The sequence below is a fragment of the Orussus abietinus genome, unplaced genomic scaffold (assembly GCF_000612105.2).
Source record: "Orussus abietinus isolate OABI.00-Male unplaced genomic scaffold, Oabi_2.0 scaffold1, whole genome shotgun sequence".
In the NCBI taxonomy this organism is placed as follows: Eukaryota; Metazoa; Arthropoda; class Insecta; order Hymenoptera; family Orussidae; genus Orussus; species Orussus abietinus.
The window spans coordinates 1,374,462-1,390,910 of NW_019396017.1; the positions used below are offsets into that span (position 1 = coordinate 1,374,462).

General features: G+C 45.0%; 1 protein-coding gene across 3 annotated transcripts in view; it reads left to right on the plus strand.

Moving 5' to 3' along the window:
• LOC105698139 (nephrin) overlaps nucleotides 1-16,449 on the plus strand; it is a 306,065-nt gene that overhangs the window by 280,922 nt on the left and 8,694 nt on the right. For 2 of the 3 annotated variants that reach the window (XM_012422130.1, XM_012422132.1), the window contains exons 4-15: nucleotides 4,390-4,578; nucleotides 10,233-10,406; nucleotides 11,060-11,350; nucleotides 11,465-11,764; nucleotides 12,060-12,196; nucleotides 12,717-12,870; nucleotides 13,045-13,368; nucleotides 13,522-13,797; nucleotides 13,992-14,282; nucleotides 14,393-14,571; nucleotides 14,737-15,157; nucleotides 16,176-16,331. In XM_012422130.1, the coding sequence (XP_012277553.1) occupies nucleotides 4,390-4,578; nucleotides 10,233-10,406; nucleotides 11,060-11,350; nucleotides 11,465-11,764; nucleotides 12,060-12,196; nucleotides 12,717-12,870; nucleotides 13,045-13,368; nucleotides 13,522-13,797; nucleotides 13,992-14,282; nucleotides 14,393-14,571; nucleotides 14,737-15,157; nucleotides 16,176-16,331 (2,892 nt within the window). Of the gene's footprint in view, nucleotides 1-4,389; nucleotides 4,579-10,232; nucleotides 10,407-11,059; nucleotides 11,351-11,464; nucleotides 11,765-12,059; nucleotides 12,197-12,716; nucleotides 12,871-13,044; nucleotides 13,369-13,521; nucleotides 13,798-13,991; nucleotides 14,283-14,392; nucleotides 14,572-14,736; nucleotides 15,158-15,982; nucleotides 16,136-16,175; nucleotides 16,332-16,449 lie in introns of all 3 variants that reach the window. The other variant, XM_012422131.1, reaches the window with a different exon arrangement.

Genomic DNA, 16,449 nt, shown 5'->3' on the forward strand with positions numbered 1-16,449 from the left:
TGCAGAGGGGCGAGGAAATTGCAGGACAGCGGCATTACGTTATCATAAGCGTCGGAGTCCCGAATCGCGGGGAGGGTGCATAAGCCGGCGGAGGACTGCTTGAACATGCAGCGCGACGTATGCACCGGTGGCTCGGCTTTGCCCGGATTCATTAATTTTTAGTGTGCAGCCCGGTTTAAATAAAAACTAATAACCAGCGTTTGCCTTTGGACTTTGGGGCGCGCACCGAGTTGCGACAAATCGCGCTACCCCATGCACCAGCCGTGTGCACCGACAATTGCACCGGGTCGTCCCGGCGCGGGCAAATACGCACGCATCGCCGTGCTCCGCATCGCATAATGCCACTATCGCCGTTTATGAGGGCAGATGAGACCCTTTCCGGCGCGGCGGAAGAGCCGCTCTCCATCCGCACTTGCGTCTGCAAAGTGTACTTATGACGTTACAAAGTCGTTCCTGTTTGCAAGGCCGGAGAGCCGGGGAGTCGGAATGCAAAGTGGATGACCATTTGCGAGCTCCCGCCCCCCGCGATCAGATATAGCCCCCGGTGCTCCCGGAGGTACGAGTGCTCTTCGTGAAATGGATCCATCGGCGAGAGCGAAAGACACCGGTCTATTCGACGGACGGTAATCGAGTGTGCGGAACGGGACGGGATCATCGCTCCCCGGAATGGGCCTTGATCATGGGAAAGGAAGTGCCGATGCCAAGAGGAAAAGGGGCTGTTAAATGATAAGGAAAAGACGGCGTTGAGGCTCTTGTTGTTTTCTATCCCTTTATGTCTTCCTTTATGAATCTTGATTCGGAACCGAGTTGAAGGGTATGCGCGCGGATAATGGGAGGGTCTACAAAGCGCGGTGATGGAACAGCTTTATTAACCGTTTGGAATCTTTCGGTGACTAATTACCTATCAACGCCCGTTTGCTGGATCCTATTGGTGACTATGGTCTCCCTTAAACGTTTCATTAAAATTTTATTATGATTTAATACATGTTTGGTAAACAAAATGGTAAAACGCGCGATGAAGTGGGCGGTCGCCTTGCAAATTGATCGGGGACCAAAGTCACGATTCTAATGATTGTACAATGAAAGCACCCTGGCGAAAGACGTAGGGATATTAAGAAAATTAATGCAGAGATCTTTGTCCCGATTGACATAATTAACTTTCCTTGCGTTTGTTTTCCGTAATGCAGGTGCTTTCCGCCTCTCATCGCCCAGTGCGCTTCTAAGGACCTCGCAAAATACATAAATCCCCCAAATCTCTACGATAATTTAAGCATTATGCGAAAGTGTTTAAATCGATCGAACTTTGTTACACCCCAATATTTGACACTGTATATTGCTCCTCCAAGTAATGGAAAGCAGAGTAAAGCAAATGCTGATCCCCGGTCCCATTTCATTACCCCACGACCCATAACGTGTTTAAATAACTTTTTGATTATGTCGAACCACACCGGAAGCGTAAATATTTCGAAAATCGATTGAAGGATCGCATCACCATTGAACCGCATCCGCGATGCATCGGTTCCATGAACATGAACGGCGGCGATTGAGCCTTCTACTGCATCCTGTATGACGTTTAAACCAACGGCTTGCATATCCGATGCGTTGCGCCGGATTATCGGGCAAACACGTAATGATTGATCAAAGACTGCCGCTTCCCGGCACAGGGTAAACAGTATCGCGGTAAACAGCGGCTCGAGACCAACAAGGTGCACGCGTCGAGGGATTCGTCCGAATCCCTATGGTCCCCATCAAAGTCGAGGGCAACGTCCCTAAACGCAAACGCACAGTAAGTGCCGATACGGAATCCCCGAAACTGCCGAAAGACACTTCGGCCAAAAGACAGGGATGAAAATTGGATTCGCGAAGACGCATCCTTGCAGCGAGGTTGCTGCAGGCCGAGGTGTCCGAGGTCGTGGAAGAGGATGAAATGGATGCCCCTTCTTCCCCGGGAGGTTTATATCCCCCCTGCAAACGATCTTCCACGACGTGGCCATTTGTCGACGTCACTTGTCGGATTGTGACGGTGAAAAAAAACGAAAAAAAGGTCAAAACGGCTTCTGGAGAATATTCCCAGCCCGACCTTTCGGAAGGGCGCAAAGCGTTGGAGAACAAGTTGTACCACATGTCAACGTGGTGGTGAACGCGCGAAGCGTTGCATTGCAGCTCATTGGTCCGCGACACGGTGCACATGCCGCATGGGTCTTGTCGCAGCACGCTGCAGCGTTGCAGCGTGCTGCAGCGGTCCGTATGAACGGGTGGGTGCTGCGTAAATCGAGGGAAATCCCAGCCCGAGGTGAAAAAGTCAACGGAAACGCGTAAACGAGCGCGTTACATCTGGGACCCGCGTTAAGCGTCTCGACCAGAAATACGAGGTCTGGAAAAAGCTGGATCTTGCATTTTGTTCACGCACCCTCGTTATGGGTAAATATAACGTCAAATACCCGGGGCGAATCGTGTAGGGCGAGTCAAGGTACCAATTGAGCACCGGGATAGGATGTGGCAGGCCTTTTGAGAAAATTAATGCGCCGTCTTGTTCAGTCGTTTGTCTGGGCCTGTAATGGGGATGTTGAGAGTTGATGGACGAGGTATCATAACCTGGAAGTAAAATGAAATTCGATCCAGGATAACAAAGGACTTGGATTTCGATAAGCCGTCCGGTGTTTGATAAGCGATGTAACGTGCGGTCTGATTCCCCAGGCCCTTCCGCATCTCTTCCTCTAATCCCTGAGGAATGGGGTAAGAATTCATCCATAAACTAATCGCACGTTCTCAGAGGGAAGGACGGTTATCCGCCCACAAGTAGGTCTCAGCTGGGAATCAACAGTCGGGGCACAATATTGCTATTAGTTTATTGGTTAACCGGGACCTAACCAGGATCCACGTTCATCTCGATCGAACTTAATAAACCACATAACCCAATCGCCCTTAGGGCTAGTTAGTACCAGTCGATACTGCAGATATATTAACCCCGGGTTACATCGACCACGTTAGAAATGGAATATCCTTGTCCATTACCGGGTCCCTCGGTATACCGGGTTATCTCGACTTTCCAATAAAGGATCAACTATCGCCAAAGATTGCTGACCTCGATGGGAAGTCCAGACCCAGTTGTCTATGTATCGTTGCATCGATCCCGTAATTGCTCATTTACTGTAACTAGAAGTTTGACGTAGATACGACTCCTGAACCGTACTTCCAAAAAGTGACTCCGCGTTTCCTGCTCCAAATACGGAGGAGAAATGATAGGGTATTAGGAACCCTTGCAACTTCTTGAAACTGTGAAGCTGAAGTTTGCCATGGATGTTGAAAATTGAAAATAACACGATGGAATATCCGTTTGAAGCAATTGTCCAAAATCCAGATCATCGTACATAGGTCGCCGTTCCTTCTCAACATTCCCTCAGGTCTCATCGACTTTGCTCCCTGCATATCGTGTGCATTCACAGTTGTACACTGGAGCCACGCCAATTACCCCTTAATATTTCAACCAGGAGCACGGAGGAATAATTAATAGCAGAAATCGCGGGTGGATCTCCAGGGAGCGGCGCGACTGCAGTCACTGTATGGAGGAATCAATGATTTATGGGGAGTGCCACTTAATAAAACAACGTCGTTACTCTATCTCGATCACCATACCAGGCGTACCCTGACCATTGGAAACCACGGTGCACACTTTCCCCACGCGTTTGCACCCAATGTGCAATCCAACCGCACACACCATCCTATTCAACCTTTGCATCCCCACATAAGTTCACCGCGTCCATCTCAACGATCCCACCATCCCACAGCCAGTCCAAAGACAATAATTTGCAACACTAAAGTTTCTTTACAACCTGCTAGCCCCATGGCACTCTGTCTCCAACTAAGGTACCTCGAGGTAATAAAGCCCATGTGGGTAACAAGGCCCATACTTATTTTCCACTATAAAATAAAAGTGTTAAGTTCCTAGCTCCCTCTACTGATCGGTAGCGCAGTGAAGAGTCAACGCAATTGTGTGTGTTGTCATATGTTGTGCTGCTCATATCCCCTTCAAAGATACTATATATTGTACCTTTTACAAGCCTTGTAAGTCAAGGTGGACCTAATTCCCCTAAGGTACCTTGCAAGTAAGCCCACGATTGTATGTAATCCACGCTTGGGACGCAAGACAAATTTTATCGCTGATGCCAGGAGGGTCCGCAACCTGGTCTCCTCTGGTAAGGGTGGAAACTCTTTAAAAGGGGCAATCGCGACCCCAAATGATCGCCGGAAAGGGTGTCCAGAAGTGGACTGACGTTTCGAGTACTCGGCACGATAAGCTTCGTTACGGACTTTGGTACAAGTTAGGGACCATTTCGGTACCTTAGTGGACCCCGTCCAGGAATGAAACGCTTCGCTCTTTGGTTTCAGCTCGGCCGCTCAGCGTCGAGATCTCGAACTACCCGGACAAGAAGAAGGTCGAGGTGAAAGCGGGCACCAACCACAGCCTCGAGTGCATCGTCAGGTTTGCCACACCGGCGGCTTCCATCATCTGGTACCGCGACCACGACCCCATCAAAGCCGGCGTTGTGTCCGTAGTGCCGATCCCGATCGAGGATGGTAAGTAGCGGCTGACCGCCATTACCTCGGCTACCGGGATACCTCTTCGACACATCGTTTATTACATATGCAGCTGTTCGAATGATCGTACACCGTAAAGGAGGATTAAGGGAAAGTACCAAGGGTAATAGCAGTGTCTCTAGGGACTGACAAATTAGTCCTGGAACCATTCAAGCACCTACCTTTTGCATGACGCTTGAATGAGTCCTAATCGTAATGACGGTTTTAAAATCCTAAATTCCAAATCAACCATTACGATCCGATTTCAATTGGTAATATGTCCACATTCATTTTTTTGGTCAAACATTGATACAATCCAGATTTTAGCTTGATAATGGAGAAACTCCTATTAGTTGTAAACTAGGAGGGGTATTTAATGGACTGAAATCTTTGATTTACGGGAGTTTAATGCTAGAAATAAGGTTGCCTTTCCCCGTTATGGGTTAATTATGATCTCATTGAATCCAGGCGATTCGGTTTCGAGGGGATTTCTCGAGACTCCGAAACTTATGGCGGCTCCATAACGCGGAAGCGATTACTCCCGGTTCCTGTGTAATAATTTGTCCTTTTTCATCGCGTTTCAATAAGACAATTTGTCCGAATTGGCACGACTGGTATCGACCGGTATCAATTCGTCCTCGCGTCTTGTCCGGGTTTGCTTCATCCCTCTTTATTTCCTCCCGGTGGAGGAGCGCAAAGACGTCTTCGGAGGGGTGCGCGGCTACGAGAGCAATGGAAAGCAATTTCGGCGAGACACTGATTTCTCGCTCCTCCCGCGACGTAAAGCGGATACGAGGAGGTCGCAAGCTGGAGAGGAATTGCCTCGAAACTTTTTGACGTCCCACCCTGGAAGAGATTGGAGCTCTCCGGTGCGCTACTTTTCGTCTAAATTCGGCCGAGAAGAAGACGGCCCTCGCGATTGCACGTCGTGTACTGCCGATCGAAGATTTAAGAGACCGGCCGAAAAAGGATCATTCGGCAAAAACAACCACGATTTCTTGCCCCCGCACAAAAAGCTCGAAATCTGAAATCGATACCTCCAGGGTAAAGCGCGATCATCGTCGCGAGAAACGCGCGATCGATAATAAACGATGTTAATACTGCCGTTCACATTTTAAGTCCTAATCGATTTTCATTTATTGAATTTTATATTGCATTAAATTTGAACGAATAACTCAACGTGAATGGCAATAGTATAATAACCGATCGATAAAAAATGAGGGTCTGTAAGTTTATGCACTAATCTTAGGTTGATTTTTATCAGTCTTCTTTAACTATCCGAAATTAACCTCAGGCATAAAGCATGTAACGGTAATGTAGATTGCATTTAATTCCCCGGTATTAGATTGGATTTAAAAATGCTCCTTCGAATTTCTGGAATCCTTTGAATTGGTACATGATCGACTTTGCGTCAATCACGTGTAATATGCGAAAATTAGTGGTTCCGCGGGATCACGTTAATTACGAAAATCGCAATTTGATGTCAAACAATGTACCGCCGAGCCTATATTACACATTTTGCCGCGGAATCCTTCATATCGCAGAGAAATAACGACTTTGTAAATGCCAAAAGTTATGCTGACAAACTCTAGATCATTGTTTCCATAAGTGTATAAGTTCCATTTGCTAAAAGGGCAAACCTATTGATCTAACTGCACCATATAAATTGGTACTGACTGTAAAGAACACATTGAATTGGAAAAAAAACAATAGCACAAAATACGATGAGTAAATATGAAAGTTCAATTATAATATTAATTTATTCCAGTTTCGTATAATCCTCTTCTCGGATTACCATAATCAAAACTCCCGAGCAATGTTTATCGTGTAAATATAATTTTGTACAGAATTAAATTGAAATTCCAATTAAAAATGCAACGGGGATACGATCTGTTCGTCACATAAATTTGATCGAGCATCCATTATTATAAAACGAAACTCGGTTCCAGTATCCGCGGAATTTTTTTTACAATAAACAGAAAATAATCTGTTTTCATTTAACTACCAGGGTCGGAGACCGATATTTCACTCAATAATAATTTATCAGTTCCCTTGATATCAAAGTTCAAACTCCAGTCGGTACCTGCTCTAATTCATTTAACTGTTTAACTCGGTCTAATTAACTTACTCGACTATAAATTCCTGCAAAGAAAAATTTCTTCGCGAATAACAGCTGAGGAGACATGAAACAAGAGTCCATCGAACTTTTAACAAAAAAATACTAAAGGAGTGTACAAGAAATATTTGTTTAAATCGAGAGAGAAGCACGGTTCTCCTTTAAATACGTTTATACATGTAGTGTATCTATTGAAATGAACTCGCGTATAAAATATTTCTAAGCATGAAAGGAGAAGAATCGGTAGGAAAGGACGTTATCCCAGGTAGCCCTTTGCGGAATCATATGGCAATTGCAAACCACCTTTGCAAGTTGCAAAGCGACCTAAAAGGCGCATTCACCTCGACTTCTAACAAGGTAATCCTGTTTCTTTCTGGTCTCCCGTTCGATGCAGACGACTTTCCCATGGGATCAAAGCCCCCGGGTGATTCGCCGGGCGTCTCTTTGGACATCTCGACGCTCCCAGCCACCATGGCCGTCCCTGGGGACATTTCCACCCCCTTGAACCACCGCGGATTTTCCCCCGCATTACTGGGAATTCAAATCTGTCCGCCGAGCGAATAAATCGCGACGTCGTCGGGAAAATAGAAGAAGAAAAATGTATGTACAGTCGCCAGGCCGCAGCTTCTGCTGTCCCTCTCGGTCGATAAGTCGGCACTCGATTCTGGCCGAGGTCCAAGTGCCAAAATCAACGTTCGTTGCCTCCACCAGAAAAAGTCCTCCACTCTCTGTAAGCATTTAACCGGTCATCGGGAATTCCGAACGATGAAGAGGACATGGAAGGAAAATTGCAGGTCCTCTCAACATCCGGGAAAAAAGAAATGGACACATCCGTTTGGTGGAAAAATTTCATTATTGGCCGTAACGAAACTCTGTCGATTAAAGCTGCTCGGAAAATGGTTGACGGGTACCAGTATTCTAGTTTCTAGATAAACTAACATTTCACGGAGAGACCTGACCGTAGAACGTGAGGAACCTCTGTGCAATCAGAGATAACAGAAACGAAAAATCCAAAATTACCTCGGCTAGCACTTTATCTCGTTTTTTATTTAATCCACGCTCTCGGGGTAAAAGCGCATCTCCTTTGGGAAGTAGCACCAGGACGGAATTCAGTACTTTCCTAAGGGGAAAAAAAAAGAAGTAATAACTCCCATTTGTTGAGATTCAACATGCAGACCGGAAATGGTCCAGCGTTTTTTCTGCCTAATGGCGAACTTTTTACCGGCTGGCTATTAAATTACGGTGAAATGGTCAAGTACCGTCCCTCTGAAATCGACATCGCCCAGTATATCTTCCTTCGAACTAACCGGAACGTGTCCGGGGAACATCCGGAGCACATACGCGCGACCACGCGGTTACATACTCACGGCCGAGTATCCAGGGAAAATACGAGGCGAGGTTGAACGGTTAAGAGCTTGCCCCGGGGCTTTTAGCAGAGATTTAAGTGGTTTTCTGTTATACATTAAAGTTTTACACATCTCTGGGCTCTCGCGCGGCCCGACACAGAGGCGATTCGCTTTTTTCCAGTATGTAATGTTACTCGTTACCGACCTCTGAAATGCTGGCCGCGCCTGCCCGGGATCTCACTTTGTCCCCGACAACTCGCCATGCCCCCGTTGTCGCTAGACAAAGGTAAATCGGGCATCGATCGGATTCTTGGAGCCGTTTTTCTCTCCGAGGCCAGCCCTCACCTGCTAATCAAGGCCCGCTGCTTGGACGACTCGAAATTGCTCGACTTCCAATCTGTGGATATCAGGAAAAAATTCAAGTGGACTTTACTCTCGACGAAGGCAAATTGATATCCGATTAAATGAGTCTTCCAGTGGAAACTGTTAGGGTGAATTGACCTCTCAGAGGCTAATCCTCGGATGTGAAGTGATCTGTGATGGATGAGACCTTTCCCCAGTCGACAATTAAAAATGAAGCTTTTTATCCATGTCGCCTCAGAAACGAGTAGGGAAGGGGAAATAAAGTTATCCGTGCTTGAGACTTGTTCTGGAGCGGTTTATAATTACCTGAGCTTAATGTCGTCCTGGCCACCGGAATAAGTACGAGTCTCCGTGGAGTTTACAAAGGCCACGATATTACTTACTGGGTTTAAGCGTCATAAGGAATGCAGTTGCGCTTTTACGTGTATTTAGGGGAACACGCAGACAAGGATACCCGACCCCGTTTACTGGCTGGACTCATGGGATTAACGTATGGCAGAGAAAGCCCTTTTGGTTTATGGTGGAAACTGGCTTAGCAACTGGTAGCAAATTTAATTACCTTTTTTTTTTTTTCTTTCATCTAATCGCCGGTATCCATCTGTACGTACCGAGTTACGCGTCATTTGGAGGGGCTCGTTGCATCTTCGGAGTGGATGGCAAGTCCTATCTAGTAATGAGATCTACTCCCATCTTTCGCACGTAGAACCGTAAAAGCTGGAAGGAGGTACCGCAAGACACGAGAAATAGGTATTTAATCTCGATATCGATAGAGAATGATGAACTTCATATATCATTTCAATGTCTGGGCAAATCTAAGAGAGACTCGATGTTCGCTTTGATGGGATAGAAACACCAATTTGGGGCCCAAGTTGGACCACAAAAATTGAATTTTTCCAACCTCCCTTTTAGCCCTCTCTGGTTGTCGCTCAACAAAGCGAAAATGGAAATCGATCCATTGGCGCGAATTTTCGGAGTTCTTTTCGGACCCATCCTGGCGCCCTGATTTCTGGACTCGTACGTGCACGCTCGGGAATTGGTCAATTTCCACCGAGTCCTCGAAAAACGACGAGAAAAACTCGGACGAGTCCCTATCCGGGTGAAGTTGAATTGGTAACGATAAAATTTCGGAGAAACATCGCGGCGAGGGGGTGTATCTTTTTACCCTGGACCAAAAACGCCGTGTTTTTCCCTTTTCTGCGAAAGAAACACTCAACCAACCATGATTGGTCCAGAACTTTGGTCCGTTTTCTTTTTCGACTGGTTTCACGTATCGACTTTCATTTACATATCGACGATATGCTAACCATACATGAGATCCCATTAGCAGGTTTTAATTGGATGCTCATTAGTGCCCTTAACGTTTATTTCCGAAATCTTCCACCGCGATGTGTATTTACTTTTGCCTTTGTTTAATTCCGCATTGCAATAATTCATTGAGCCAGGACTGATAATAATGCAAATCCTTTCTGCCCATTCGAGAGAATCTCGGCCGAGGAAGAAGTTTAATTACGAAACTTTATTCTTCCCTGGGTAATAAACTAAATTTCTTTCGAATGTCCTTGGGCTAAATTCCGACATCGGAGTGCCTAAGAGTTTGCACGATCTATCTTCGCTAATTCGTCGTACGTGAATTCAAATTTTCAAGCGTGGAATAACCCTAGAGCACTGTATCCTTCTACAGGTATAGATTAAACACGTCTCCCATTTTGAGCGCCTCAAGTATTCATCCTCCATGTAATGGGTTAAATTATCCTGAAGAGTGCGTTCAAATGAATTATTATTTACATAGAAAGAATTTCTTTACGACTCGTGATTATTTTATTTTGCAGACAAGGAGAAAATCGGCCAGGCTAACAGGAAATTGCTGAAGTACGACACGTACAGCAACATCACCATTACACCAACCGCTCAGGACGACAAGGCTAATTACATTTGCGAAGCTGTACATCCGGCCATTCCCGTGGACAAGCCAATGCGAACTACGGTCCGACTTTCCGTTCTCTGTAAGTCTATCGAAATGGAAACTTCCGGAATATTTGTCAAGTATCCGATCGAAGCTGCCCTCTCGGTATTTCCTCTCCAAGCACTGAGGAATACCTTCGTACCATGCTGACATCGTAAATATGCTGACGTCGACGGCACGGAATCCGATCGGGAAGAAATTTCACAAATGCCCGAGTATAATATTCTTTCTATTTTTTCTTTTTTTTTTTCTTTTTAAGAAAACTCAACAATGTGCCCCTTTAAGTCAATTGGATGACTGATCCTGTCCATTCGTTCCGTGATCTCGGAAAACAACTATCAAACTTTCATTCACTCACGTGCCTTAACATTAACAATAGGTTCATCGGGGAAAAGACGACCTGGAGAAGGAAATAAATTACCAAGGGGACAAAATAAAATTCAGAAGTTGGAGTTCTTAATATTGAAAACGACGTGGAAAGTATTAGTTAAGAGTATGTGGAAAAACGTTTAGCCGTGTATTGGATACATTGTTCTTAACGCTTTGCGGTCTTATGACGAGGCTGACTCGATAGTTTCATGACAATTTCAGAAATTCGGGTTAATGAAGGGTCAAACATTGCGTCTATGTTTATTTGAGGTTGTAGAGAAGTTCCTACGGGTTTATTCTGAGGTTATCCTATTTTTCCAAAAGATCCGCCGAGTCAGCCGCAGATAGAGGGTTACAACGAGGGTGAAACCGTTCGACGAGGGCAGACCGTGGACCTGGTTTGTCTGTCTCGTGGTGGGAATCCATCTGCTCAGGTGGTCTGGTGGAAGAACAACGAGCAGATAAAGTCAACCTACTTCACGGAAGGGAAAACCTCGAAGAACATTCTTTCCTTCCAAGCCAAAGCCGAGGACAACAAAGCGCGATACACCTGCGAAGCTTCGAACGTCATGAGCACCACGCCCATGTCCGTCTACGTCGACCTCACAGTTCTTTGTAAGTTCCTGAAATCTGAACTTTTAAGGTCTTCATTTAGGTATTTTCTTATACCAAACCTCGAGAAAATGCGCCACCACTTGTTATTGCACGTGTTTACGTGGCTCCTTGCAGTTGCTCCGGAAGGGGTGACGATTTCTGGCCCCACGGAGGCTAGAGCCAACGAACAGGTGCAACTGACTTGCACGACGAAAAACTCAAACCCTGTGGCCACCATTCGGTGGGTCATCGATGATCGCACGGTGGAAAACAGCACTTCCAGGGAAATGCCCGCTCCCGAAGGTGGATGGATCACCAGCTCTTCTGTAAACGTCACCATCAGCAAAGAAGCTCGTTCAGTCGTGGTCCTGTGTCATGCCTTTAACGTGCAGCTGCAGGAGAACGTAGTGGGAACACATACCATCAGTGTTATATGTAAGTCGACTCTGAAAGCAGAAGTTGCTTAAATTTTGACATTGAGAAAATTCAGCAATGTCTAGCAAGATTAAATGTTAACTGTAGCCCAGTTTGTTCTGCTTAAAGAATTTCGAACACTCTGAGACTCAGGAAATAAGCAGAATAGATGGATGTACTACTCTACACGATTATGTTGTCTTTTTCTAGAATTCGGAAATTGTGTTTCCATGAGTACTTGTATATGGGCCTCCTAAAACGGTTTAAGAAATGAACATCAGCTGTGAGCTTAATCACATTTCTTGTGCAATTGTAGATCCTCCGTCGAGCTTAATGATCACAGGATACGATGGAAGTTCATCGTTCAACGCCGGTTCCATCGCTAGATTATCGTGTACCGCAACTGCTGGGAATCCACAACCAGCGATAACGTGGTACAAAAACAACGTAAAGGTGCGTGGAATAGAAGTCGATGGTTGAAGAACGTTTTAATTATTAAATAGCAGTAGAACGCGTTACCTGATAAAGGAAATTCCCAATATGGGACATGACAAATAATGTTACCGCAGGATTGTTAAATCAATACTACAGCAACTATTAGACACATTCAATAATATAGAATAGAATTCTCTGGAATGGTTCCATCATTTGTAGTAGACTGATGCCATGAATTATTCACCCCTCATGGATGCACCGCCTACCCGTGTAATAATATTACTCGAAGATCGTATACGAGTTTCATGTATCAGTAGCAGGGAGACTTGACTAATTACTATTAATCATTCGAAGCCCCTGGGAATACAATAAGCCACATCACAGATCGGCGCATTGTTCAGGCATAATACTAATTCATGTAATAGATACATATTCCACCCACGAACAAATGCATGACCTATTCCGCAAGATTCGAAATTTAGGAAAGGAGAGAAAGTTTAATTTGAAAGTGAGATTTCACGTGAAACTCGTATTTCAGATGCCTGGAACAATCAGGAACCAAGATCACATGGTGTCCAGCGATCTGGAATTCATGGTCAACGCCTCGGACAATAAGGCCGAAATCCGATGTGAAGCTTCAAACTCCGCCACGGTGGTGCCTATGGTACAAGTCGTTGTCCTAAACGTGAATTGTGAGTTTATATATATACATTTTAATAAGCCGTCAGAATTAAATAATAATTTGATAGCCATCTTCAAGACCGGTAACTTCTGGCTCGTGTCCAGGAAATGAAGCCCGGCGCATCAAATGGTCGACTGTAATAAGTGCACCGCTCCTTATGAACGCATTTCTCTTTTCTTTTTAGTTTCTCCGGACAAAGTAACCATCACTCGGTACCCGGAAGAATTCCGTGCTGGACAAATGGGTCGCTTACTTTGCGAGTCAAGTAGCAGCAACCCACCTGCCGTGATGTCGTTATGGAAGTCTGGTCACCTGGTCATGTCGTCTGGTAACTCAGTACCAGCGCTGCAGAATACCACCAAATCGGGCCTCCACAATGGATATGTATCGTCGGTGGAGTTGACTTTACAACTTACCGAAAATATGAACAACGACGTGTACACGTGCGAGGCGAAAAATCCCAGGACGCAGAGAGCGGTGCTGGATGGTGTGACGCTGAACATCCTATGTTAGTATCATGACTAACTGCAGATGACTGAAAAATTAACGTAGAAATACTGAATATACATATATATGCCTAAAATATGGATCTTCGTCAATTTTGAATGATCAATTTTGTTTGAGTAAATCGAAAATCTCACGGACCACCTCTTTTTCTTAGACAAGCCGATATTTACTCCGCTGGATCCAAACGAGTTGATAGGAATGGAGGGTGAGCCCTTTGTCATTTCCGTCCAAGCCACTGCCAATCCAACCCCGATAACTTATTCCTGGACAAAGGATGGACTACCATTGAGCAGCGCCGCAAAGAGAATTTCAGCACGTGATTCCACTTTGAACATCACCAGGCTGGAACGCCACGATTCCGGAACGTACACTTGTGAAGGCATCAACAAAGAGGGCACAACGTTTTATCAGCTTAATTTAACCGTGCAATGTAAGGCAATTTGCAATTTCTAAACGAAATCCGAGCTTCCTCTTTCCTCGATTTCTGTCTAAATGCTCTGAACCATTGAGACGTTTGATCCGAACCGTTGGTCCGAAGTCCTGGTTTTCGGTCCAGATCAACCAGAGCTTTCGATGGAGGGCTGGAATTTGAATTGCCTGGTAAAATTTGTCATTTAATTTTAGATCCAGCCAGTATTGTTCGGGCTTCTACGTCTGGTACGGTCTTTTTGCCTTCTTCTCATGCAAAATTATTTTGCGAAGTGGACGGCAGTCCTATGGGTGATGAATACATAACATGGTACAGAGTTGGCTCAAATTCGGAGCTCTCTGGCAGGTACATGACGTCTTTTTCAAATAAGACGTCGTACCTTCACATCAAATATCCCAGTCGAGAAGACATAGGAGAGTATCAGTGCAACGTCAACAATGGGATCGGCAACGTCACTTCAGGCCCTATATTATTTATAACACATTGTGAGTATCGTTGTCGTTATGACGATGTTTTACTCTGAAAAATGCCGTCTAGCTTGAAAACATCAAATTCTACTCGAGTTTCTGTATTAATATCATACTTTTTTATCCAGACAAGCCGGAAATGGCGAACGTAGCTTTGACGAAAAAGGCAGCTGCTAATCGAGGAGCAAACGTGCAATTACATTGCAAAGCTCAGGGATCGCCGCTACCACGGTTCACTTGGTTGTTCGAAGGAAGAATTATTTCGCCGAACACGAGTGCTCATAAATACGACATTGTCCAAAACGAGGTAAATACAGTTCGGGAAAATCTAAAAATTCCTAGATATACTTTCTTTACGATGTTTCTGAAATTTTGAAGGACACTTTTCGAAGGGATTTACTGACGATGTTAACCATACTTTATGCGAATTATTATCAAGTGGAATTAATTTTAGGCTTTGTACGTGTTACAGATAACGAAGCTGTTTTCTGAGACGACGTTGACGATCAATAAAGTGACGTCAAATGATTATGGGAAATACGTCTGCAAGGCGGAAAACACCATGGGACATGCGGAAGATGAAGTCCAACTAGATGTTACTTCCCCGCCGGATAAACCAACCGATTTGGAGGTTTACAATGTGACGCACGATTCCGTCACCCTCGTTTGGAAGAGAGGATTCGATGGGGGATTACCAACCTCTCACCAGATTCGATGGAGGCCAGCACTGGATTACGAAAACCGATATCATTACATGGACGTTTCACCGGGAGATTTCAAAGCAGTAGTTACAGGACTGCTCCTGGGGACATACTACGTCTTCAGTATCAAAGCCATAAATGCGAAAGGAGAAAGCTCCTTTCTTCCGGATTTAGTGAAAGTGCAAACCCTGCGTAAGTATCGATACAGGACATCTAATTTACATAGCTTCTGTCCACCTTGGGAGATTGGTTACGATATTATCCATTAAACACTTAAGTAGCGTAGACAACAAATTACAAAATCAATCTCGCTGGACTTTTGGATAACTACACGGGGAGAAGGATATTAAAGTACCGTATCTTAAGGAATTAATCTACATTACAAAAAAATTCCTCCTAACGATACATATTTACTAAACTAATGATTTTAACTGCTTAGCAGACAGCCACTCTTGAATTCCATCGAATTTCTACGAGAAATATACCTTTCTCTCCGTGTACCTGTATTACCAATGTCATCACATAAATATTCGTCAAACCTCTAATTCACTTTGTCAATCACGGATGCCTAGTCTGATCTTTAGTGTCAATGTGATCTGTTGATGTTGTACTAGCATATGTCACCACATAGAAGCACACAGCACGACGTCACTTATTCGTGCACCTTTCCGATCATAAACTCGTCTGATCGCTTTCAACCATTTTCCAATCTACTTCCGATCATGTTGTACCGGTGAACGTTCATTCACTGTCTTAAACTAGAAGTCGTCGAGTATATTTGATAGCTGACCGGTAGTGCTTTGCTCGGATACGTAGCGGAATAAATAGCAGCATGACCGTTCCCGTCGGCGCGTTGTCATTATTGTCAGGGTTCAAGAAGGTGTCGGGTCGTCAACCGGGTCGCAGGGTAGAGAATCATGACGATAGATGGATAGATCGGTAGTAGTCGGTACTAACATCCCGTAATCTCATTGCATGAATAACATTCTGGGTGTTGGGGATTGGCTTGGGTTACAGGCGAGGCTCCACCCACCGAGTTGACAGCCAGTGAGATTAACTCTTCCTACATGATCGTCATAATCATCGCTGTTTTCGCCTGTGCTTGCCTCCTCATTGCTACGTCCATAGTCTATGCCACATTAGCGTCCAAAAAGAAGGCCCAACGTTCCGGTAAATATTCCACCGCATTATCGTTCTGCTTATTCCCTAGGACCAAATAACGCGGAAAATCTGCCGGATGTTCTTCTGGAGAAGGGGGACTTTCCGATGAATTATATCTATACCGTTGCCGCAACTTCGGTCGTCTTTTTTATTGTTAATCTCTTCATCATGCTGTGGTACATTATACGAAAGCGTAACAAAGACCGTAAGTTGGAAGTACAAGTCGAACGCTGACGCATGTCAACTCTCGGTTGGCTCCCCAGTTGGCATGCGTACACGGCTCTGGAAGCTCTCATTGATTTACCGTTTATTGTTTCTGTTTG